The following is a 27,520-nucleotide window of genomic DNA, read 5'->3' as shown; positions in this document are numbered from 1 at the left end:
TTATTATTATAGTAGGCCTACACATTTTTATCAGTGGGGAAGATTGTTCAAACACAGTAACATTCCTATTCTGTTGTACACCATTTTTTTTAAATAAATAAATTTACGTTTTTGGTGTTTTTGTTCAACTTCATTTCTGTTTTTTATTTTCTTTTTTAATATCCACCGTATACACTCACCAACTTTTTTTTTGCATTTGTTTTTGTTTTCTATGAAGTCACAACATATTGTAACATTAGGTTGAACTAACTACTAAAAAACTCCCACATTTTAATTTTGGGTTTATCCGTACAGTGATTTCTGTTACACATTTTAAATGTATGTGCATTTAACTATCAAATATATTCGACCACATCACAGTTGTAGTCCAGTCAATCTAGTGATATTTAGAGGTAAACCCACCACAAATTGCAATAGTAACGAAACATTGATTTTTTCATTCCAAATGTACTTTAGAATGACATATTAAAAGTCACCGAAAATTGAAGCATTGGAACACATTATTTTTAACATAATCTCAACAACTATATAGCGATTTTATTCCGTAAATATTTTTGGGGTAGGGGGTAACATTTATGCCCATAACTTGTGGTTTTATAATCCAATCTCAATAATCTTGATATCAATGTGTAGAATATATATTTCTTTCTAATATGCAATTTAAAAAAACAAAATACAACACCTATTCATATAACTAGAGGTCAAAAGGTTATTGACCTTTTACAAAAACTCATTTTTTTCCATAAAAAAATGATTAACTGTAATATCGTATGCCATAATTGTGGATGCATTTAATCAAAATTGTGTTTTTTCTGTACCTATCGATATATAAAATAGGAATAATGATGTTAACTAGAAGAATTTTAAAAGTAATGATGTACTATTCTTGAAATTGATTCTTGATCAAATGTAATGTAAACAATTTTGTGGTAGGGGGTAGCGTTTATGCCTATAATCCATTGTTTTATAATCATATCTAAATAGCTTTAGTACCAATGTGTATAGTATATCCTACTAATATACATTAAAAAAACAATTAATACAACAGTTATACGTAACTAGAGGTCAAAAGGTCATTGACCTTTTACAAAAACTCAAATTTTTCCTAACAAAATTATTAACTGCAATGTCTTATTCCATAATTGCAGATGCATTTGATGAAACTTGTGTTTAGAGGTAACATTTATGCCTGCCAATAACATCTAAATAACTACAAATGTGTATACTATGTATTTCTTACTCTAAAAACTAATTGATACAACAGTTGTTATGTAACTATAGAGGTCAGTGACCTTTTACGAAAACTCAAATTTTCTTAAAATAGCGTAAAACTAAATTATGTTTATTGGAAGTATTTGGTGCAAATAATGTTTTTCCTGTACCTATTGTATCGTCATGAAATAGGAAAAATGATGCTAGCTAGAAGAATATTGAAATTCATTAGTGGTATGTACTATTGCTGATTAATTAATGAGTCTTGATAATTTGGAATCAACTCATGATTTACTATAGATAGATGTTTGATGATTTTAGTATCAACGAATGTACGTAATGACAAGTATTGGATCTCCCCATGGTTGCGTCCTCTCTCCTCTCATGTATATCATATACACGGATGACTGTCGCAGCAAACAGGACAATAGTCATCTTGTCAAATTTGCTGACGACACTGTCTTGCTGTCTCTCCTTAAAAATTCACAGGACGGTCATGGTTCCGCATTAGATGGAACTCAATGTGACCAAAACCAAGGAGATGATTGTAGATTTTAGGAAGGCGAAAGGACGCAGCCCTCTGGTATCCCTCATAAATGACGAACCAGCAAAATTGTCCATTCCTTTAAATACCTACTCTAGGACAATCTCAGCTGGGAATTAAATACAGAGCCAATAGTAAAGAAAGGGCACCAGAGACTTTATCTGTTAAGGAAGCTGAACCATTTTAATGTCGATAAAGTAATTCTCAGGTTTTTTTTATAATTCCTTTATTGAGAACGTTTTAACTGTTTTACTTTATATGCTGGTTTTTTAGTCTTAGGGTCAAAGAGAGAAACTCGTTGTTGTTGTTAACGTTTTCCGTCTTCCGACATTACGCTTTCCACAATTTGTTTCCATTTTTTTCTGTTTCCTTCATTTTGTTTGATTGGGGTATCATCCGGTAATCTAATTATGTGTCCATACCCTTTTAGTCTCCTTCGTTTAATTCTTTTACTCCATTCTTCTTGTTTTGTTATCTCGTATATTTTCGTGTTACACACTCTATCTGTTAATTTAATATCTATCATCTTTCGCAACATTTTCCTGTGATACTCTCTTGTAATTTTTTGTTTAGTACCCAGAGTTCACTGTTATATAAGAAAATACTTGCTATGTATGCGTCAAACAAACGGGATTTCACGTCTATAGACATCGTTTTGTGTTCTAGCGACGACTTCAGCTTGTTATATGCCATAGCTGCTAGTGATTTTCTTCTTTTAATGTCTTTTTCTGTGTCCAAGTTACTACCGAGGTATTTGCATTCTTCCCATTTACTATCGGTGTTTCTTCCTATTAGGTATTCTTCTGTTTTACTTTCGTTTATCTTTAGATTGAATTCTGCTAATTTCTCTGTTACATTTTTCTTTATTTTAGTTATGTGTTCTTTTGAGTCGCTAATAAATGAAATGTCATCTGCATACTGCATCTGGATATTAAGCTGTTGTAGGGGTAGTGGTGTTGTGTTTGCTGATTCGAGTGCCTTTGCTAGGTATAGTGTGAACAGTATCGGAGACATACAGTCACCTTGTGGTACTCTTAGTGTAGTAGTAAACAATTTTCCTGTCTGTTTTCCAATTCGAACGCTTAATTTTACATTGTTTATCAAAACTTTCAACATGTGTAATTCACATCTTGTAATATATGTGTCAGTATGTCGAATAGAGTATTCCTCCGCACAGTGTCAAATGCACTGGTCATGTCAAGTAGTAGTAATATTATTTCGTAGTTAGATGACGCAATTGCCTTTTCTGCTAACATTTTGCATGTATGTACATGTTCGGTAGTGTTTCGTCCTCTGCGATACGCGTCCTGTGTTACAGGGACATGTTCATCTAATCTGTCGTTTATCCTATTAAGTAAGCATATTGCTAGCATTTTCCTAAGAACCGACAGAAGGATGATGGGTCGGATGTTTTTTGGTGGACCTTTTTTCTTGCCTGGTTTCGGTATTGGATGCAATATGCCTCACTACAAAGAATTGTTAATTTAAGTTCTAAATTAATAGGTTGTCGACTTCGTAGCTTATCTTCCTTCTGTGACTGTATGCAAACTCAAAAAAAAAAAGTAGAGCTATTCTAAAAAGTGTTAACCATGCCTTGTTCAGTGATTTCGAGCTCATGCTTCATGGGCGTCGCTTTCGATGGCCGGCATGTAGAACACATCGTAAAAGAAATTCTTTTTTGCCAGTTGCCACCCGACTCTTAAATTCTTGAACTTTGACTCTTGTTATATTGTACTGTGTATTGTGATATTTTTGTATATTTTGTAAGATCATTTTAATCCAGACCTTTTTATTTGAATTGCCCTGTGTGGGATGATATTGTTTAATCCTTCAAATAGAAAAGGACTCACAACTATGTCATCAGTATCACTTTCTTGTTCGGGTATCAGTACAGTGCAATGCCGTTGCATTCACCACATGTAGTTATAGTTACCCCTGAAGGCTTCAAGGAGATACTCAGGTGCTGGCTTTAAGTCTGTGTGTAGAGGAACCATATTTCCATCATCTGATCTTCCATCCCCAATCCTCGGTACACATTGCTAAAAGATAACTTGAACTTGAACTTGAACATGATGTTATGTACCTTATGGTTGTGGTACGATTATGAAGTTATATATGCGAGGTTGTACTTGTAGATGGGATGGAGTCAAAGGCATTCCACGTTGTCCAGGTCGTCCATTGTACAGACACACTAAATCATTTTCTCTAGCAACCACAATGTCATCTTTTGTAGCTTGTTTGCATCTGAAGACTACAGCATAACGTCAGAAATAAGTGCAATGACAAGCTTTTTAGAGCTCTGGATGTTTTGTCATCAGTATCGCATGAGCAAACAGAAGGTTATCACAGATGTCTCTCAAAAGTACTATTTGAACCAGTTTGATAATCCAGTATCTCAGTTCCAGTCTAAAGAATATCACAAGATGTTTTAAATGCTTGACTGCAGAGGAGCACTAGATAGATCCGTGTCATCGGATAATGACAGATGTTTTCCTGTTTGCTGATTCAATGGTTTTTTGTACTATCCGAAATAATTATCAGCAGCAGCTGCATTAACTCATTGCCATTTTGTTCAAATATTAATTACGAAGATTTATAAATTGTTGTTTGTTACAGAAAGTGATCCAATTTTGTGGAACATGTTACTGGTAAAATGTACAGGGATACTACCACCTGACCCGCCTTACCATGTGCGCCGTCTTTGGTGGATGAGCCGCTTTCATAATCATCAAAGACTATGATGGCAGATCAATATTTTTTACAGATCGCATCATAAGTCTCTACACTATTCCATGGAATGCTGTGCAGTAGAGCACTACCATCTAGAATGTAGGCCTACTGGACATCATTCAGTGAGTTGGATGTGTTAGACTCTATTCATTGTTTCCACATGGCATCATGTTGGTTTATTAGCTGAAAGTATTGTAAGTTGGTTGTTTCAAAAAGTACTGGTGGCAAAGTTCATGCTCAAAAACTTCCTTGTTGTCACCCTGAGTCTCCTCTGGAACTGTAGGATCGATGCACACATATTTGCCTGTATGTACTTTATTGCCAGGATCTTGAATACATTGCAAGATTTTTTGGCCTAACATCCGTCCAAAATATTCAATGCTTAATACCACATTGCCAATATTCCGAGTCACCTGCAGTAACTCCCGTGTCAATGGTATGAAATCTCTGAGTCGTAACCAAATGGATGTTTTAATTGCTATTGTGTTCCTGACGTGTGGCCATAAGTTCTTATGTTGGCCGCTGCTGGAGTAACGCCCTGATACTATTGCGAGGCATTACATTCAGCGCAGATTTGGTCTGGATGTACTCATTCCTAAATCTTTTTCAAACCTCTGGTTTTCTTTGAGACTTCTCATAGAAACCTTTTCAATCACCAGGTCTGTTGACAATCCAGCCCAGATGGTCCGAACGTCATACAACATGGAGGTCATTGTCAAACTGCTGTTGAACATCTTTGTATTTCTACTGGTTAAAAAATCGTTAAAATACTTACACATCCCAATATAAATACTGTAACCATGGCAAAACAAATGCCATCTGGAAAAAATGGAATGTAGATCATCCAGAAGCAACAGGAACAGGAACTCATCTGCATCTTGAGCTGGTCATGTGTATCACTTTGGACTGAAATGTTCACCCCAGGGTATCTCTGTTTGTATACCATTGTTGTTTACAGCGAAAACAACATTTTTAGCCAAAATTGACACATTATGTTGTGTTTTTCCGCAAAAATGACATGCTAAATAAAATGTTATGACTATAAGTTTGATATCACTGAATAGGAAATTTAATAAGCTTTCGGATGACATAAATCACACTTGTATATAATGTATTTCAAATGGGTAAATATATGTAATTAATGGGGCATATTAATTTTGACTTAAAATGACCTTTATTGACCTCTGACCCCTTGACCCAATGCTTGGATTTTCGGTGACTTTTAGTATGTCGTTCTACACTTTATATGGAATTCAAAAATACCTGCTTTGTTACTATTGCAATTTGTGGTGGGTATATCATTAGATTGACTGGACTATTGTGAGTACCACACCGTTCTACATGTGAAACTTCAAAATACAGGTACTGTACTGCTATATCTCACTGTGTAGTGTATCTGAAACTCAAGTCTGTAACTGACGTCAACCGTAAATGTACAGTACTACAGACCTATCTACTATCGATGTCGTTTTTCCTCCATGGACCCGTATTATATCTACAGTAAATCTATTTTATTAATTATATAAAGATACATTTTTTTTTATTAAGAATGCAAGAATTCTGATACCAATGATATAGCTCCCACCATTGACTTACAAAATTGCAGCCTATTTATAGTCACCGCCTAACACATCATCGATTGGTTAATATTTGTGTGCATGACACTATAATAGGCCAACAGTACTTCCGATAGATAACTCTTGAATAAAGGCCAAAACTGTACGTTTTATTTATTTAGGACCATTGCATCATATGGTAGCCCTGCTATTGGAATATATTAGTACAGGTAACGTAAATATCTTGTGTCATAACACTGTTGGTATGCACAATTCACCTATACGTTATTAAGTTTTATTAAATTATTATTCTATTACTTATGATATACATATATATAAGTATACTTCTAGTCAAATTTATGTGTGAATTTAAATTTATTTAAACATATTGATTGATTGCGTATTCAGCGCCACCGTATGTTCGATATACCAGTACGCATATATTTTTAAATTTATCCCCTTTTAAAGCAAACCAGGACGGTGCCTTTTTTAAATGGAAAGATCATCGAACCAGATTCTTTATTAAACAATTTCAACCATTATTTGCAATGTTCCTGTTTATGCCCTCTAATCCTACGCTGACAGTTTTTACTTAACTACTGTGTATAATCAGTCTCATCCGTAATTATTTTTGACAATGAATACCTCTACAAAAAAATAAAACAAAAACTAAACTGATTATTACCAATGCGGCGAAAGATTCCACTTTTCCGTGAATTTTCCCGCTTAAAATCAAATAATTATTACCTAATCAAAAAATATATATTGTTAGTCTCCTACTCTAATTGTTCTTATATAAAATGTATATCGACAATAATTTACTTTATGTGAACGTTGAATCTAGTACTGTGTAATTGGCAAGTTGATAATTTGTACAGGTACAATAGAGGGCTCGCTAAATATATTATAATTAAACTTCATTGAAATGCGCTCAATGGTTGTTGCTACGTTACTCAATAATATTAGATCCTTAAGTATGGCAATAATTGATCAACATTATGATACCTTCGTTACCTGTCAACGTTATCTAAATATTTTAACACGGAACATCATTTTGGGTAAGTAAGGCCTTATTTCGCCATGCAAACCTTCAAGCAAAAAGGCCTTTATGCATAATAAATAATTTCGACTTTCACTTTAATATTCATTTTGAACTTAACTCCCGACGTTATATCTGTTAACTTTTAGGTAGGCCCTACTAGCGGTTTGATATATATATATATAGACAAGATACTGTAAATATACGGTAATTTTGTATTCATTTAGTCTAGGTTGCCAAAATTTAATCTCCTTTCCACAATTCTGTTAGTTTAATATCTGGTATATAATCTGTAGTTTCATTTTCCGTTCATTCGGAAAACAAAGCTGGAAAAATATTAATTAATAATAATTATCATAATATGTGGTGACCATGGCTATTATATAGCAGCTCCGTGGTTTGTCTTAGTCCGCCGGTAGCGTGCGGTCATCTTGGCGTGATATTCTGTCCACATGATCTGTGTGGATTCCCGTGACATGCATGCATTGTCATTGCCACCGTAAATATTTTCAAGATTTATGTGCCTATGAAAATAGCCACATATGTATGCATATTATCCGAATTACTGAATTATCGTACGAAAAGCATTTATTCGTTCCCATAAATTATTACGAATTGAGTCGAAATGTACAATCGTAACTCGCTTGGTTCCCACCACTAGGACGCAACCAAGGATGTAAACCGCACACGTAAAAATCAAATTGACAAATCAAAAGTAATGGATTATTTTGAACTATTGCTTTTTGTTGCTTCGTCCTTTTTTTTGTTGCGTCCTATAGTTGTGAGAACAAAGCGAGTTACATTTCGACTCGTATTCCAAAAAGAGCTATAATGTATAACGCCTTATAAAATAGGTTTTTTTGTCCAGGATTGCATGCTGACATGACCCATTCTGACCGTACATCCGGCATGATATCATACAGTATCCGTATAATACCGGCACGCTGGCCTTTTAGTTCTGTGAAGGCATGCGTCTGTTCATGGAGGTAACATTAGATTTTATAACTCGGTGGTCATGGTCTGTTCCAAATCACTAAGTCATATAACAATATCCTTTGCTATTTTTGTTATCATTTATAGTTCACTTGTAAAGTGTATTGTATACCTTGTTTGGAAAAATAACTGACTGCACCCATTATTGGTAAACTATGCACCCAGAAAGAATGAGGTAGGTCCATGGTATTTTATACTTTATATAAAATATTTTGGTAAACAGTGACTGTATTTTTAAATCATAATCTTGCAATCTGGGATGTATATACCCATAAATACACAGTATAAGACATTAATAATGATTCAATGTATTATTTTGTGGTTTCTTTTTCTAGATGATGTGAGTTAAGAATCAATATTCAACCTATTCTATACAAATGTTTGATGGTTTCTCTTCTAAAAACGACGCACGTTTATAACATTCTGTATAAATTGTAAATGTCACATTTGTAAACCTTACTCATTGAAAAACGTTATTTTGCCACAGGAGTGACAAATCTACAGGTATGGCGCAACAGACTTTTAATGTCAAAATTTAATCTCCCTGTACTGATCTCCCTAAACCGTACTGCCACGGAATTGTGAGCCGTGTAATGTGCAAAAAGTCACATTTGTGCAAACAACCACATTTGTGCAAACATTTTGCCCTCAAATGTGCGAACAACCACATTTGTGCAAACGTAGCCCTCCGTCAAATGTTAAAATTTGTAAAAATTCATAATCCACGAATGCCGTTAAATGCGCTAAATGTGCAAAAGAAAGGGTCTGGATACCTATCGCTCAAGTAATTAGAGTTCCTACTTTATGTTAGAACGAAGACCAATTTCTTTGGAAACCGAATTGCGTCAAAAAATCATCGCAGAAACCGTCCGTCCGTCCTAGTCTATAATTAATTTAATTTTCATAAAATAGCTTTTTTCCATATTTGTCTTTCATTTCATGATAGTTTATTTGCGTATGTAGGCCCACTACATCACACGGGAACGTGGGTAAAAAGTTAAAATAAGGAAAAAACTGTGCGATAAATACTCGTAACTTTTACTGATGTACTACATTTTATCATCAAATGTTATTTCTCCTATCTGTGTTATAAAGCTTACTGAAGTATCAAGATTTTCAATTGTGGTGGGCCTACCACTATACTTTGATTTTATCTTAAAACGGTTCAACAAAGTGAACTGCGTATCCAGAGATTTGGTCTCTTGTGACCCTAAAGTCTTTTCTGACGATGGTTATAGGCCGAGGCTAAATAAAGATGTTTCTCAGTTCAAAGAACATCAATCGATACACGGAGTACGGGTACGGTACTGAAGTAGGGCCTAATATTCACATCCTGTTATACTCCTTCGAATGCTAGACCATATTCAACAGAGTGGACACAAGATGCTCACAATGTATTGAACCTCCCACACTCTGAAACGAAGAAGTGAGAGATTTGTTTGAAAGAATTGTACAAGATGAAAATTGTTTTCGGTCACATCAGAAAAGAAAGAAGGCCGTTTTTCATTTTAAAAATTAACGAAAAACAAACAGGAGGAATACGAATAGACCAATTCATGCACTCGGTAGCCAAAGACAATACCGTACGGGACTGTAAATACTGTAACGAAAATCCGTTCTCGGGTTCGTTCCCTTTTGGGGGGGAGGGGTCTGCGGTACTGCGGCACACACGAATGAAACAAACAAATCAATTACAATTACTGGAGTGACCTCCTTTATTCTTCTTTGATTCCAAATTATTGGTAACAACCGATTATAATAATTAATTAAATTAGTTCTGCTATTACGCCGGACTTGAAACAACAGCGTAACCACCAGTAATGACGCAACCTCCAATTGTAGCGTAACCACCAACAATGGCGTAACCTCCAACATGCACGTAACCTCCAACAATGGTGTAACCTCCACAGCAACGTAACCACCACAATGGTGTAACCTCCACAGCAACGTAACCACCAACAATGGTGTAACCTCCACAGCAACGTAACCACCGACAATGGTGTAACCTCCACAGCAACGTAACCACCAACAATGGTGTAACCTCCACAGCAACGTAACCACCAACAATGGTGTAACCTCCAACCAGCAACGTAACCACCAACAATGGTGTAACCTCCACAGCAACGTAACCACCAACAATGGTGTAACCTCCAACCAGCAACGTAACCACCAACAATGGTGTAACCTCCACAGCAACGTAACCACCAACAATGTGTAACCTCCAACAGCAACGTAACCACCACAATGGTGTAACCACATACTGGCTAACAGGGTAACCACCAGTAGTCTTAACCACTGGCTAATAGGTGTACCCACCAGCAAAGCAGTATCACAACCACAGGGTGTACCACGGGCTAACTGTATCTCAAGCAGTAACACAACCAGTAGGTGCAACCTCCGGCTCAGCTATGTCTCAAATAGTGATACAACCAGTACAGTAGGTGCAACCTCCGGCTCACTATGTCTCAAATAGTGATACAACCAGTACAGTAGGTGCAACCTCCGGCTCACTAGGTCTCCAACAGTAGCACAAGCGGTAGGCTGTACCCTCCGGCTAACTTTACTTGCTGTGTCTTAACTCTCCTTTTATTATTCAACTCTAATTTTCTCTTTCTTTTCTCTAATCTTCTCTACACTTTGTTTTCCAATTTCTCTAATGTCCCTACTTATTTAACACGTCTTCTCCCTACTTCTCCGCTTTTCCAGCTCCAATCTCTCCCTCCTTTTTAACGCAACTCGAGGTAACCCTCCATTGCCTTCCTTCTCCAATCCCTCTCTGCCCTTTTTCTCACGTCCGTTCTCTGCTACTCTCCCTGCCTAACTCTGCCTCCATCTGCTGCCCTCTCTCTTTTTCCTTCTACCCCAAAATCATTACAATACTGTTTTCAGACTGTATCTAATCACCAGACCTAACTTAAGACGCGACATGTTCACAAAGACCAAGACACAAGTAATAGAAGAGGAAGAAAAGTCATTCACAGAAGAAAGAAGTTGGTCTGATGAGTCGTAATATAAGAAATCTTCGAGCTGAATCAAATTGACTAGATTATAACCGCCACCCTCTTGCTACCGATTGGTCAGAAGTCTATATTATCCTCTGGTATAATGTCCAACTGATATTTATGATGGCTGGACTGGCTATGTCAAGGAGGACTTAAAAATAACTAATTATTAACTGTTTGTTTACTTTATTATTTCATTTTCATATGCCTATTTTAATATACGTATTTTCCGTTTTATATATTGTGTTTAATATGCCTATTGAACAACGACAATAACATATAAGTAATGATAAGAAACCTAGAATGACTAACATTGTTCTCGATGGAACACTTTCATCATAAGTTCTTCACATGCCGCGTGGCGTTCCATACATGATACTAACAGTATACCAAAGATAGTGTATCTTTGAGTATACTCACAGCCTGCTGCTCAGGCTAGAGGCCTAGTTGAGAGGGTTGGTAATAAGAGCTTCTTTGATCGGTTTTTGTCTCACAAAAGAAGAAAGGGTAGGTTTACTGTTGTGAGATTCAGAAACTGTAATTATATCTATGGCTTTTATCAAAGACTACTAGGGCCTACACTATCTTTGCTTTTAATTTGATTCAAAATGGCCTAGGAGCCTAGGCGAGGCGGATTATAGAGGTCGTGCTAAATGGAGTGGAAGCCATCTTGCATGCAATTCGTATGACAATAAATTGTAAAAATAACAAAAATAACTTAGCGTTTTCAGGGGATTTATTTCAGTTCGGACACCATGTTAATTTAAAAACTGTAAGTCCTGAACTAAAATGTTCTTAAAAGATTGGCCTACAATTTTACATCACTGTATGGTTAAAACCATGGAGTTAAAACAAATTTAGAAAAATTGTTTGGATCGCTCAAAATTCGAAAAAAACACCACAGCACAATGTATTCTGAACTTAACTTTATGATATTGTATCTTTGTTTTATATCAGAGGCACAGTCTCAATATGAGATGTGCAACAAGTATACAGTAAATAAAAAAAACAAATTACAAAATATTTACAGAGTATGCTTTGTCATGACAAACTACTGAAAAAGTTGAGCTTCAAATATTAACTTCGAGTATTTTAAACAAAAAATTAAAATTTAAAGCTGAGATTAAGATTAAACAGGCTCTGTCGATCGTTAAGTTGCGTTGAGTTGACGGGAAAAGGGGATAAAAATTAACGTTAAAAATTGTTAAAATTTTTCAATTAGTTAAAGTTGAATCTGTTCAACTTTAACGATTACGATAGTTAAAATGGTCCACAAATTACGTCATTGCAGTTTGTGAAAAAATATGTACGCGCTGACAATTCTTGAATTTTTACAACGCGACGCTTTTTTCTACACTTTTGATGTCTGATATTTCAAAACAACAAAGTGTAAGTCAAATTAAATTATAATATTATAACCGATTAAATTTAATGTTTGTCTTTAGTAAGCCTAGATTAAGAAACAACAACAAAAGCATGTCCTAGGCTGGGTTGAAGCATCAAAACCCGTAACTTTTTCAATTTTCACGCAGGCCCGTCTGAATTATGGATTTCAAGATCATCAAGGAATAAGTGGTATTTAAGATCTAGAAAGCTAGTAGTAAACAATTCCCAAAACATGGATAGATTATGGTTGTTTAATTCTAAGAAGTATAAAAGTATAAATTGGTTTTCTTACGTACTCAAGTCGTTTGTATTGAAATACGAAATGATAAACAGTTTATACACATATACATGAATTTTGAGGGGAAATGCTTCTTTTCCAGCTTTTTAATGAATTGGAGCGAATTTTTAATTTTAGGCTCGTTTATTTTTACCATATGATTCTCAAGCCATTTCATCTTATCTCCTATGGTATTTTTTTCTTTAAACCTTTAAGCCAATTATTAGCATAATCTAAGTTAAAATGTTTTTGTATATATCACAGTTGGTTAAAATAGATTTTATATTATTTAGCAAGTGTTTTAAAGTGCCAAGAGAGCACTTAATAGTACTTTTTGTAAACGATCTTCGTCCATGTTTTTCAATCTTTGGAAGTAAGATATTCTCCTATCAGATAGTATGGTTATAGGTTATACTTGGTATTCCAATACATTTCCGAAGTACATAAATTACCATACACAATTCTGTTAAAATCATTTTGTTCATTTATAATTGATTTTATATTTCGTCTATAAATTTATTACCGATTGGCCATTTCCTGTGTTGTTAATGCGTTGGTTGGTTACAATTACATATGATTTTTCAAAATGAAATCATAGGGCGCGTTTATACAACACGCTATTACACGCATATTCTACACGCCTACGAGAAATGTGTTGTATAACAACAAAGAGATTCCATGTAAGGAGATTTTAATTGCAAAAAAGGCTACTTGGCTGAATCCTAAAATTTGGTGGATTCCCGGTCGCCGTTACTGTGTTGGAAGTGTCCTCAGGGTATATTTTGACCTCTCGTTAAAACAGGTCGTAATATCAATCATGTCATGCGACGTTGCTAACAAGATTGGGCCCATTTATTGGTGCTTCGCTGCCAGCAATTATCCTCCTACCACGTCTTACGCCTAGCCTAGTGGGGCCAACTCGTAGTGGTAGTAGGCCTCTATCGTTTCCCACTCCAAACAGAATAAAAAATAACATCGCAAAAATGGCATCTTCTTCCATAGTGTATAGATGAAACAATGAAACCCTTAAAATAACTTTTATTAATTTAAATGAACCGAGAACAAAATAAACAACAATGCAAACGTGAACGAATACAATAATGAAAATGGGAAAAACCGCGCGAATACATCGGACAGCGAGGAGGCAACGATGATTGTTGACAACCCAGCCAATTCAAGCGATCAACGATTTGACCTTTTATCCTAGCATGCACTGCGTGTTGATGAAACTTCCGGTACAACACGTGATTTCTAGTATAACAGCAAATGTTAAGGTGGGTTGACCTCGGTCTGAACAACACGCTAAAAATTAAAGCCGTGTTCAAATTTAGGGTGTTGTATAAACACGACCATAGTGTCTTGTTCTGTTCTGACATCTGATTGGTCAGATGGCTATTCCAAGTTACCCCCTGGAGTGGAATATTACCATTGTAGTGAATGGAAAGTCAATTAAATCTCACTTTTCAGCTTAATAACTTATAGACTAAAGAGAGAATCCTTCATTTGTATAAAGAAATTTAAACTCTATCATCATGTCAACATTAATAAAATTGACAAAACAATGAATACACCATAGGCTACTACAGTAAAACACTCAATCACGAACCCCAAACGATTTCTCAATTTCATGAATGCAAATTTATGAAGTCATGATGAAATATGTACATAAATATATTCATAATACTAAGTGCAGAAAAGTTATTTTTTATTATTAAATACAAGTTTAATCATAAATAAACTTTTTTCATATTATTATGTTTCTGATTTCCTGTAGTTTAGATAAAGGATGTTTTAGACTACAGTAGGTCTGCTATAACTTAAGCCAATCATAATGGTATAATTTTGGTGGGAAACTTTTGGAGGGAACATTTTATCCTCCTCAGAAGCCCCTAATTTGCATGTTGAGTATAAATAGTAAAATGTTATAGATATTGAGGAAAGAGAAAATAATGTCATAGTATAAAGACGTATAGAGTATAGAGAAGAAAGTCTAGACTGGTAGGAAGCTGTATTTTATTAATACTGATTTACAAGAAATAAAAGTTGTTATAGTTGAATATGCTTTTTGTATGTGGAATCATTTAGCACAGTCTGTGTATACTGTACGTCTCGTGAAATAATACGCCAGAGAACGCATTACGCTCGGAATCAACTCTCTACTACCAAATACCAAACCGATAAATCACAACATGGTGACGGCAGAAAATTTGAGACGTACCCGAGAAGTTGGTAAAAATTTTTTTAAGATACAAGATATCAAGAAGAAGAGGTGACAATGCCTACTCTACGGGCCTATTAAATTACGACAAAGAAGTACTTTTGAGCTCAAGACTGCTGGATATTCACCGAGATCTGAAAGAAGAAGACTGAAGAAACAGAAGGAAGCCCAGTAAAGTTTGGGAAGATTTGCAAAGTTGACTTTGTAAACTTTTTTTTTTTCGAAATTAATTTTTTGTACTGAGCGAATTATTTTGTAATTTGTACTTTGCTTTTTGATATTGCATTTTGGAATTTGTATTTTATTTTCTGAAGTAAATTAGTTTCTTATTTTGTATTGCATTTAAAATTTTATTTGGATCTCATATTTTTACATATCTGAATGGAATCAAGGTAATACATATATTACTTTTATAACATATTTTGTATACACAAGTTTACAACTTTCATTAGTAAAATTGTTATTAGCATGATAGCATGAAAAAGATACTAGGGAAGATATGGTTGACCAAGAAGAGGAGTCGATGAAATATATGATAAAATGGCTAGAGATATTGATTTGCCCAAAATACCAGGCGGTATGCCTAAAGATATGATGATGCTTGAATATTTCATCATCCATGTGTCGTGTAACGTCTGTCTCTCTGTGCAGTCTACCTCTGCTATCTCCATCTTTTTGAAATAACAAAGAGACGCCTGGTACAACGAAACAAGTTGACGAAAAATGGAGCTTGAAGTAAACAACGTGATAACGAACAAAATAAATGCTTGGAGATTGACAAATGGACCTTTTAGTTGGACTTTATGCTTTCGCCAAAATGATTATTTAATTATCTATTTTATCATATGTCATCGCCAAAATGGCTAAAGTAGCCGTTTTATTTTTCGCCAATCTAGAAATGTTTTCGCCCATGGCGACTTGGCGATCGGCCAGTGCGAGCCTAGACTGTATATCAATGACCTACCGAAATATGTATCTAGTCACATAAAATTATTTGCTGATGACACAAAGATTTACTCAGTAGTCAACAATATAAATGATGGTCAACTACTACAAGATTCTCTAAACAATGCATTGCAGTGGAGTAAAGACTGGATTTTGGCTTTTAATAAAAATAAATGCAAGATGATGTACTTTGGCTACTCAAATATTCAGTATAAATATCTAATTGATGAAGTTGAATTAGAAGCAGTTGAGAAAATTAAAGACCTAGGAGTATTAATCACTAACTACTGCAAACCAAGCCAACACTGCACCAAAATATCTCAGTGAGCCATGAAATGCTTACGGAGCATTAAGAGGTACTTTATACACATGGACAAAGACTGTTTTAACGTTATTTACAAACATTACGTTCGCCCACACTTAAAATTCTGTGTTCAGGTATGGAATCCTTATCTCCAAAAAGACACTTGAAAGAGTATTGAAATATTGAAATATATATTTATACTGGGTAACCTCTTCAGTCAAAGAGTGGTCTCCCAGAGGGCCCAGTTGGTGATCAGTGGCTGTGATGTACTAATACACCGGGGTAACCCCCTACTCATCTCGAAAGATGTACTAGGTTCTTTAAAGTGCACACGAGCTAGTTGTGTACACTGGACCTACGGTTTATAGTCCTTATCCGAGAAGACTCGTTCTACCACCAGAACCATGGAGTGAGTGAGCCTCGAACCCCTGCCGATGTTATGGCTACGTAATTACGGTTCCACTGTCTTAACCGCTCGGCCACTCACTCACTCACTCAGTACAATGTCGTGTAACCAAACTAATTCCAGCTATCCATTCTTATTCATATGAAGATCGTTCAAAGTTTCTTGGCCTAACAACCCTGTATGACAGACGAATTTGTGGTGAATTGATTGAAACATTCAAAATTGTTTCGAGGGTTTGGCCAAGGAAGACTTCTTTCAAATGAGATGCAATGTAAGCAGAAACACCAAGGACATCAGCTTTTCAAACCTAAATTTCACACAGGACTGAACTGTAGGAGATCCACTTTTTCACAAGGAGTAATTACACATTGGAATAGTTTGCCAACCAAAGTCGTCATTTCTGAAACCACCAACACATTTAAAAACCGATTGGATTCGTTGTAGAAACGGGTTTAAAAATGCACACACCGCCTAAACTTACCCATCTAAACTAAACAAGTACTTTACGATGTGCTGAAAATTGGACAAACTGTAATTGCTAAGGAAAAAACTCCATGGCACAAATCTAAATGGATTCTTCAGGCTCTAAATCTACTTGGAAATATCCATGTACTATGGTAGAGAAGTATTTTAACCCTACAAATGTGTCTTCGATGCCACTGCCAGTGAGTGGGAATGAGTCTTCGTCCAGTGATCCATCCTTTTTTTTAAAAAACTTAAATACTATAGAGTATCACAGTGCTGACGTCACGACAGCAGTTGGCGCTGCGTGGTTGCTAGCGCAACAAAAAATGCGTTCAACCTGTCTCTGAGTGACTCCAAGATCACCAATGGTTTGGAATAGGCTTATTGAAGTAGTCATTTTAAAACATAATAATTTTCAATAAAAACAAACTAAAATTTCAAAAGATCACTAAATAATAATAATAATAATAATTTGATAGAAATACAGATCTTTACTGTTTATTATCAACATAGTAGCGCTGAACGCATTTTTTGATTGGCTAGCAACCATGCAGCGCCCTCTATCGTTGTGACGTCACACTGTGATACTCATTGGCCTGAGTGATTCTATTTATTTCTGCATTATAATTTCTGCAATCAGTTTCTTTATGTTGGGAAATATGGTCAAATGTCACTTTTGACAGCAACATGTTAGCACTGTCTTTGTCTGTCAACAACTTCTGTGTTCTGAACATTTATGCAAAGAGCCTGTACAAAACTTTTACATCACTGCTGGGGAGATTTTTTCTTGGAATCCAGTTGAACTGACCCATCTTTAGAATGGAGGAGGAATTTCACTAAACATGGTATGAATCCTTATTACATCGTTATGAGGTTATTGCTATCTTCTGTCCTCTTTACTTATTATACCCCTTTCACACCAAAAGAAAAACTCTGGAGACACTCCGGAGTTGATGCCCCAGTGTTTTGATGGGAAAGATAAAATAACTTCGGAGTTCAAAACAGCAGGGTTGAACAGCTGAACGTTCTCCGGAGGGCGAACTGCGGGGACACATCGTTGTGTTGGTGTGAAAGGTACCAACATCAAACTCCGGAGTTTTAAGGTCAAAAGGTCATCCTCACATGATCAATTATTGCTTTAGTTTTATTTCAAAATACTTTAAATATTTGTACAAAATATATAGCAGGTCTAAAATATAATAAATAGTATAAATAAAACATTATACTGTATAACTTCTGAGACTTTTGAAAATAATTATTAAATTAAAAATATCAATTAAAATGATTCTAATGATTGTCGCTATGTAAACAAACAAAATAGAGGGTGGTATTTACGATTTTATTTTTAAAAACCCCGGTGTTGCTAGGTTGATGAGAATGGGGTATCTTTTTGAATGGTCACAAACCATGGGGTGTCTCCGGAGATCACTGCAGAATTTTGGTGTGAAAGAGGTATTAATCTTGTCTAGTTACAACATAGCTATAACTGGTCTAGACTGTCAAATTTCAAAATGTTTTAGTTACAGAGTACAGAATAAAAGAATATTAAATAATTAAAGATTATTGTGGACATACAGTACCATCCAGAAAACACCATATACACACAGTTTTTCCCGTGGACAAAGTTCAGGCAAAATGTGGTTAATTGGCAACGATAGGACAACCCACATTCACTCAACCATTACTGTTTGAATTGAATAAATCATTTGTCCTGTGAACTGTCTATGGGCTTTTATTTTAAACCTCTGGAAGGACTTTTTATCAACAAGACAAAAGATTTAGATTAACAAAAAAATAACTGTGTATTTATTAATTAAAAAAATATTTCTGTTTGATATTCATTGAATTGTCTTTTTTTGGTGTTTTTGCCATGTGTGATCTCATGCTTTAATCGGCAAAATAACTACTGTAATTGTGATATTTAATTAAATTGCCGATTGAAACATATTTTAGCTTAAAGTATCATATTATTATTAATTAAAATGTCCTTTTTGCTAAATTATTTAGAGTAGGCCTGCTGTACATCATGTCTCAAAATCAACTGTTCGTTTCTTCTAGGCCTAACCATAAACCGGATTATTTTTTTCCCACAGAATACATACGTAATAAACACTGTTCCTAAAATTTAAAATTCTAGATGATTGAAGACATTCACCTAATTCACCTGTTAAATTTTAGAAAACTCCAGCTATGCCTACATTGTTCAGGATATGTAATAAAATATTTGCGATGTTTCACGAATCTATAAATACATGGATTGATAATTTATCGTAGGCAAAAGGTGCAGGTTACACTCAGTGTTGCCAACTAAAAAAACATATGCCAAAAAAGCTTGCAGACTATGATGAATTACTTTTAAAAATTCTGATATTCATGCACAATTAATCTAAAATGTTCACATAATAATGGCAGAATACACAAAAAAAAAATATTCATGTTTTGTTTTTAAATCGTTAGATCGTAGCCTACCATATCAACTATTAAACCATAAATATAGCTCCTTGTGAAACAACACTTCTACGCCTATATTTATATGAAATAAATTATATATATTCTAAACAATTTAGGCCTAAAATATTGCTGGACTGGATTACTATTATCAATGATCTGGAATGTTGTATTTTAGGAACCGTCTGCATGCCGTGGTGATGAAACATACTGTAGCTAGATATTCTGAATAGTATACTCATTTTTGTATGAAGATGGATAATATACAATTAAAGACATTTACATTTTAACTTTCTTTTTTAGGCTGCATAAAATGCATTTCCTTTACTGTAAAAAAATGCCTAGCCTCACAAAGCGTGATTATTATTTGTCTAATAATAAAGTTGGAATCTTTTGTTTTATGAATGAATGCACATGTTGAGGTTGACGTAACCTTAACGCATTTTCAACGACAACGTAATATTGACACACGCTTTTTTTCCGAATATTTTTCGCAGACAGTACTCATGCAAGGGGAGATGTATTCTGGATGATACTGTACCTTTACATTTAACACTAAATAACTTGTAAATCTGTAGGATTGAATAAAATGACTGACACATTCTTGTTTTAAATTTTGTTTTTGCAGATGTCAAGCCGACCAGAACAACTAAAAAGTACCAAATCGTACATTTGGTATACCGGACATGTCTTAGGAACTGGCGCAACATCTAATGTCTACATTGGTAGACATAAGGTATATAATAATTTCCTAAATAAAACTAGAATAATTAATACAAAATTATTATAATATAAAGGTTGTTTTACTGTAGGTTATTTTATTTTAATGATGCAACCAAATAAAAAGCCTATACTAGACAATTTCTTAATAAATATCCTTAGTTTAAAAGGCTTTCAAAATCTTCAGTTCTTCTTTTAGAGCTAATAATATAATTCACATGTTACATTTTTACATAATATAGTTATTGATCGATTCAAATTGTAGTTGTATTCTGATACAATTGTTAACACACTTGCCTAGATATTAAACAGTTGCTTATTAATCAACATGCTATTGTAATGTACATTAGTTGGCTTCCAGTCAATAATGAATTAGTTCGTCACATTGCTCTTGAGTCAGACACTGAGCACTGACGACAAACGGTCAAAGAAGGAATTTAAGAACGACAAACAGTCAAAGAAGGAATTTAAGAACGACAAACAGTCGAAGAAGGAATTTAAGAACGACAAACAGTCAAAGAAGGAATTTAAGAACGACAAACAGTCAAAGAAGGAATTTAAGAACGACAAACAGTCAAAGAAGGAATTTAAGAACGACAAACAGTCAAAGAAGGAATTTAAGAACGACAAACAGTCAAAGAAGAAATTTAAGAACGACAAACAGTCAAAGAAGGAATTTAAGAACGACAAACAGTCAAAGAAGGAATTTAAGAACGACAAACAGTCAAAGAAGGAATTTAAGAACGACAAACAGTCAAAGAAGGAATTTAAGAACGACAAACAGTCAAAGGAGGAATTTAAGAACGACAAACAGTCAAAGAAGGAATTTAAGAACGACAAACAGTCAAAGAAGGAATTTAAGAACGACAAACAGTCAAAGAAGGAATTTAAGAACGACAAACAGTCAAAGAAGGAATTTAAGAACGACAAACAGTCAAAGAAGGAATTTAAGAACGACAAACAGTCAAAGAAGGAATTTAAGAACGACAAACAGTCAAAGAAGGAATTTAAGAACGACAAACAGTCAAAGAAGGAATTTAAGAACGACAAACAGTCAAAGAAGGAATTTAAGAACGACAAACAGTCAAAGAAGGAATTTAAGAACGACAAACAGTCAAAGAAGGAATTTAAGAACAACAAACAAAGAAGGAATTTAAGAACGACAAACAGTCAAAGAAGGAATTTAAGAACGACAAACAGTCAAAGAAGGAATTTAAGAACGACAAACAGTCAAAGAAGGAATTTAAGAACGACAAACTGTCAAAGAAGGAATTTAAGAACGACAAACAGTCAAAGGAAGAATTTAAGAACGACAAACAGTCAAAGAAGGAATTTAAGAACGACAAACAGTCAAAGAAGGAATTTAAGAACGACAAACAGTCAAAGAAGGAATTTAAGAACGACAAACAGTCAAAGGAAGAATTTAAGAACGACAAACAGTCAAAGAAGGAATTTAAGAACGACAAACAGTCAAAGAAGGAATTTAAGAACGACAAACAGTCAAAGAAGAAATTTAAGAACGACAAACAGTCAAAGAAGGAATTTAAGAACGACAAACAGTCAAAGAAGGAATTTAAGAACGACAAACAGTCAAAGAAGGAATTTAAGAACGACAAACAGTCAAAGAAGGAATTTAAGAACGACAAACAGTCAAAGAAGGAATTTAAGAACGACAAACAGTCAAAGAAGGAATTTAAGAACGACAAACAGTCAAAGGAAGAATTTAAGAACGACAAACAGTCAAAGGAAGAATTTAAGAACGACAAACAGTCAAAGAAGGAATTTAAGAACGACAAACAGTCAAAGAAGGAATTTAAGAACGACAAACAGTCAAAGAAGGAATTCAAGAACGACAAACAGTCAAAGAAGGAATTTAAGAACGACAAACAGTCAAAGAAGGAATTTAAGAACGACAAACAGTCAAAGAAGGAATTTAAGAACGACAAACAGTCAAGAAGGAATTTAAGAACGACAAACAGTCAAAGAAGGAATTTAAGAACGACAAACAGTCAAAGAAGGAATTTAAGAACGACAAACAGTCAAAGAAGGAATTTAAGAACGACAAACAGTCAAAGAAGGAATTAAGAACGACAAACAGTCAAAGAAGAAATTTAAGAACGACAAACAGTCAAAGAAGGAATTAAGAACGACAAACAGTCAAAGAAGAAATTTAAGAACGACAAACAGTCAAAGAAGGAATTTAAGAACGACAAACAGTCAAAGAAGGAATTTAAGAACGACAAACAGTCAAAGGAGGAATTTAAGAACGACAAACAGTCAAAGAAGGAATTTAAGAACGACAAACAGTCAAAGAAGGAATTTAAGAATGACAAACAGTCAAAGAAGGAATTTAAGAACGACAAACAGTCAAAGGAGGAATTTAAGAACGACAAACAGTCAAAGAAGGAATTTAAGAACGACAAACAGTCAAAGGAAGAATTTAAGAATGACAAACAGTCAAAGAAGGAATTTAAGAACGACAAACAGTCAAAGGAGGAATTTAAGAACGATAAACAGTCAAAGGAGGAATCTTGGGATAACAAATAGTCAAAAGAGGAATGTAAAGACCATAAATGAGTAAAAAAAAAAAGAATCTAAGGACGGTCAAAGGAGGAATCTAGGGATAGTGATAAGTGATAAATGATTTTTTTTAAAAGAATCTATGGACGACAAACGGTCAAAAGAGGAATCTACAGTAGGATGACAAACGGTTAAAAGAAGAATACTAAGATGATAAATGATAAAAAAAAAAAGATTCTACGGACAATAAAGGGCAAAGACAGAATCCAAGGACGACAAACGGTCATTGAAAGAATATATGGACGACAAACGGTCATTGAAAGAATATATGGACGACAAACGGTCAATGGAAGAATGTAAGGACATATTCTAACCTTTTTTATGACAACTACTATTATCAAGAGTAATGAATGTGACTTACTGTATCTTTTTTTTACCTTTACCCTTTTGCAAAATCAAAAAGCGAAAAACAAAAGTAAATTATGATAAAATTTATAATAAATAAGCTAACCTATTTCCATCATATGAAATTGACGATATTTGGGGGATATTTTAAAAATGTATGTGGATGCCTCATTGAAAAGAAAGGAACAATTAAACCACCATTTACCAACCTGGATGCCTGTAAAGTAAGGCACTTTTGGCTGAATGGTGCGAATACATTATATGTGGATAATGACATCATTGTACAAAAAAAAACCCTACATTTTTTAAAGCCGGTTTTTCACAATTTTTAAGCAGAATCCGACCCCAAGACTCTGATTAGCTAAGATCTGGACTTTTTCTTGACCAATTGATCGAGGTATTGGTAGTCTTTGCTTGTCTTATGGATTCATCCTGTTTTAAACTCTGCTCTGATTTTGTTGGATGCCAAGAGTCTTTATATTAGAAATCTTGACTTGACCAGTTGGGTGTTCAAGATGCTCAATTTTGATGCTCAATAAAGGCAGCTCTTGCTGCACCAAGCCCTTAGCCAGTAAATTCGCCTAACTAGCCTGGGTCATGACGATTTTCCCTGCATACGGACTTACCTGTTGACCTAATTTCTTTAGTTACAGTATGTATATTAACTGAAAATGAATTGATGCCTGAGCATAGAATTGAAAATAACCAATTGAAAGCAAAGAGACTGCAGTATATTGGCAATAGGAAAAACAATAGGAAATTAATTCTGCCACATATTAGTTTTATTACCATATGATTGTTATAAAACAATGGAACTTTGTTATTACTGTAATATCCTGTAAACACAGCCACAATTGTATTATAGGTAAAGGTAACCCATTAATAGAGACTTAACATATTGTCATTGAACCAATAACATATAAGATTACAGTATTACAGGAAGTAGCAGGAACTTGTTATTTTTGGTAGGCTGTTCTTGATTGAGTTTCTTTTTCTGCATACAAAGAACTTTCCAACGTTATGTGAAAGCAAAACTACAAAAGTAGAAGCAGAAGCAATTTGTAAACAAACTCAATAACAATTGAAACTAAAAATAAACCAGAATACTGTACTATTGAATTGCATTTTCTCTGGATGAAAGCCAACACAACAATACATTCTGGCATACAGTTTCGTTGAAATTACTAAACAGGTTTCCTACTTTGTTTTCAGGGGTGACCTCATGTGCTGCCCTCTTTAAGAAAAGAAAACGTAACTCCTTGTTAAAATCAATAAACTATAAATATAAAGTCTGTGGTCACTGGATATGAAAGTTAATGTAAATATACACTGTAGGCCTATTCATAAAGTCGGTTAGTAAATGATATTCAGTATTCCAGATTTCCTGGTTGTTAAAACCATGGGAACACAAACATTGTTTCCTTAGTTACAAACATTTAACTGTGGGAATGAATAGGTGTTCCCTGTTTTTTGCTGCTTGTTAATATTTCAATGTAATGTATGTAATGTAATGCGACATTTATATAGCGCTATTTTATGAAGATCAGAGTACTGTGGACTTAGATGTTACACCTTTACAACAACATTCTTCTCCCCTAAGGGTCACATCGTGTCATCGGCAGCCAACTACGGCGCCATTACGTCTGTCCACGACAGTGTGTGTGTGTGTGTGAACTAGTACACCGAGGTAACCCCCTACTCGTCTCGAAAGATGTACTAGGTTCTTTAAAGTGCACACGAGCAATATGCATACACTGGACCTATGGTTTATAGTCCTTATCCGAGAAGACTACCACCAGAACCATGGAGCGAGTGAGCCTCGAACCCCTGCCGATGTTATGGCTATGGATTACGGTTCCACTGTCTGATGGTTGACTGATTTTATGTTCGGTTCAATGCAATCTATTTTTATTGAGCATAAATATATATTATTAATTTCGGTTTGCTGCTTTTAAAATTATATATTATACAAATAATGAATGTTTGAGTGTAATGGTACAAATAATGGCATGAGGTGAATGATGAAAGGTTATATTTCAACGAGGCGAAGCTGAGTTGATATATAACCTTTCATCATTCACCAAATGTCATTATTTGTACATTTACACGATAAAAAACATTCATTATTTGTTTACACAACATCTAAATTGATTCCTGTCATTTGAATCAAATAAAAGGTAGGCCTAGCCAAGGCCTACATTTGATTAAAACAGTAACATTTGGTTTTTAATAATAATATATTAAATATTATATTTATATGGATTTTATAAACATACCTAATGTAGTTTTATGTAAGCAAATGACCAAACAATCCTAGGCCTAGAAAGGCTAAAACACCTAGGCCTATAGCCTACTACTAACTAGGTAGACTTGCCCCAAGTCTGTATTGTTTTTTATTTTTATTTATTTGTTTTTATTTCGACTGCGATTTTTGTCTGAAAATACAGACTTGTGAAACACGTATAGAAATCGATTTGCAGATCGCAAACATCCGATAAGAATGACGTAGGTTATCATACCGTATTTGGCTATATGGGGCGGGCGGTATGTAAATATGGATTTCGAATCAACCAATGATCATTTTGTTTCAAAATGAAAAAGATCGAGTACGTACAGTGCTGAATGTACGATCGAGACTGTTGAAATATGAAATCGTGTTGTCAAGTTGTTTTGTTTATTAATTGTTTAGTCCTTAGCCTAGGCCTCCTTCGTAGGTCCTACTCAACTGGCACGTATGACCTGCCAAATAAAACGCCAATAAGGTAGGCCTACATACCACCACCGGCACACAACAGGATTCACACACAACAGACAGGGCTACACCACTACACAGAACAGGACAGGGTCTGGGTGGGAATTAAATCAAATTATCTCCGCGTAATGATCCATTCAATCCATTCAATGTTTGATTTGCGGAGAAGCAAGACGAGTTTTCTTGGGAAAAATCCCATCAAATGTTTACCAGACTACTACTAGGCATACGGTATAAAATCATTTCTAGCCTTCAGAAACTTTCATTAATTAATTAAATTAACATTTTCTAAACGTAACATAGCGCATGCGTACCTTCTTAGTTGTTGAGTCTTTGAAATTCTGAAACATGAATATTAAAACAGTGTACGAGTGAGTAGCCAATCGCATGCAGCTGAAACTAGTCAACCGGATAATCTATGCACCAAGAATTCTTGGTGTCAAACCACGTGACTTTTGCGTGTTTCCCCAGACGGAGTATCCAAACTCAAGTTATACACATATGAAACGCCATATGTGCAAAAATATTTATATTTTTACTAATATTAAGAAAAAACTCCATCTGGAGCCCAGACTACTAACGAGGCTGAAAGGCAGCAATACCAAATACGAAACTTTGACTTGCCTGGCATCCAGAAGTACAGTAATAGTCTAAGAACCAAAACTAGAAGACATTCTTAACTTTTTATCTTTTGGAAAACACATGGTGTACCATTCATTTAAAAAAAACTTATTTATTTAATATGCCATAGTTATACTGTACCACGATTTCCTGTGCAATTTTTTGGCAGAATTATTTTTTGAGATGGTACAGCATTATGTCTCATGTGCAATGGTGCAAATCATTATGTGTATTTTAAGACTGTTCTCGCTTGTATATTATTATGTCTTATTTTTTATTGTGTAATTTTTTAATTGTTGGTATTGATTGTTTTATTATTATTACCATAAACCTTACTTTCCTACATTATGCACTTGTCAATTGTATGACCCACTATACGACCCCTGGGAGAGGTGCGTGATGGATGCGTCATTTACAAATAGTTGACGCAGGGGTGCATAGAAAAATTTGGATAGTACGTCACATCAATGAACAATGGTGTGTCAATGTCCGTCACTTTACCACCCACCGTATAATGCGTCAAAATGGGTGTGTCATGGTCACCTAAAGGTAAGTCACTTTTTTGACGCAAAAGATATGACCACCTCTCCTGGGGGTTTTATAGTGGTTCATACAATTGACAAATGCATTACACACTTTTATTCTTCATATTATACATTTTTTTTAGAAAACGGGAGAACAGGTTGCTGTGAAAACATTTAATAGTGCATCATATTCACGACCACTAGACGTACAAGTACGAGAACTACAAGTAATCAGAAAACTAAAACATAGAAACATTGTGCACTTGTTGGCCATTGAAGATGACCAGATCACTAAGCAACCAGTTATTGTCATGGAACTATGTATGGGTGGATCCCTATACAGCATTCTTGAGGAACCACAGAACATTTTTGGCCTCAAAGAGAAAGAGTTCCTCATTGTTCTGCGAGATGTCAGTAAGTATTTTCTGCCATGTTATTGGCTAATTTTCCATT

The 27,520-nt window shown here is 34.8% G+C and overlaps 1 protein-coding gene across 6 annotated transcripts in view; it reads left to right on the top strand.

Annotated features, from left to right (window-relative positions):
* Positions 1-6,252: 6,252 nt before the first annotated feature.
* LOC140059063 (serine/threonine-protein kinase TBK1-like) overlaps positions 6,253-27,520 on the top strand; it is a 54,567-nt gene continuing 33,299 nt past the window's right edge. For 2 of the 6 annotated variants that reach the window (XM_072104889.1, XM_072104884.1), the window contains exons 1-4: positions 6,256-6,272; positions 8,162-8,249; positions 20,154-20,261; positions 27,211-27,481. In XM_072104889.1, coding sequence (XP_071960990.1) covers positions 20,154-20,261; positions 27,211-27,481 — 379 coding nt within the window. In that variant the 5' untranslated portion in view covers positions 6,256-6,272; positions 8,162-8,249. Of the gene's footprint in view, positions 6,273-7,000; positions 7,101-8,161; positions 8,250-8,535; positions 8,579-11,475; positions 11,584-20,153; positions 20,262-27,210; positions 27,482-27,520 lie in introns of those variants that run through there. The other 4 variants (XM_072104886.1, XM_072104888.1, XM_072104887.1 and 1 more) reach the window with 4 other exon arrangements.

Source organism: Antedon mediterranea, chromosome 9 (genome assembly GCF_964355755.1).
Source record: "Antedon mediterranea chromosome 9, ecAntMedi1.1, whole genome shotgun sequence".
Taxonomy (NCBI): Eukaryota; Metazoa; Echinodermata; class Crinoidea; order Comatulida; family Antedonidae; genus Antedon; species Antedon mediterranea.
Note: the sequence above shows the minus strand (reverse complement) of the source record. Positions and strands in the feature narration are given on the sequence as shown.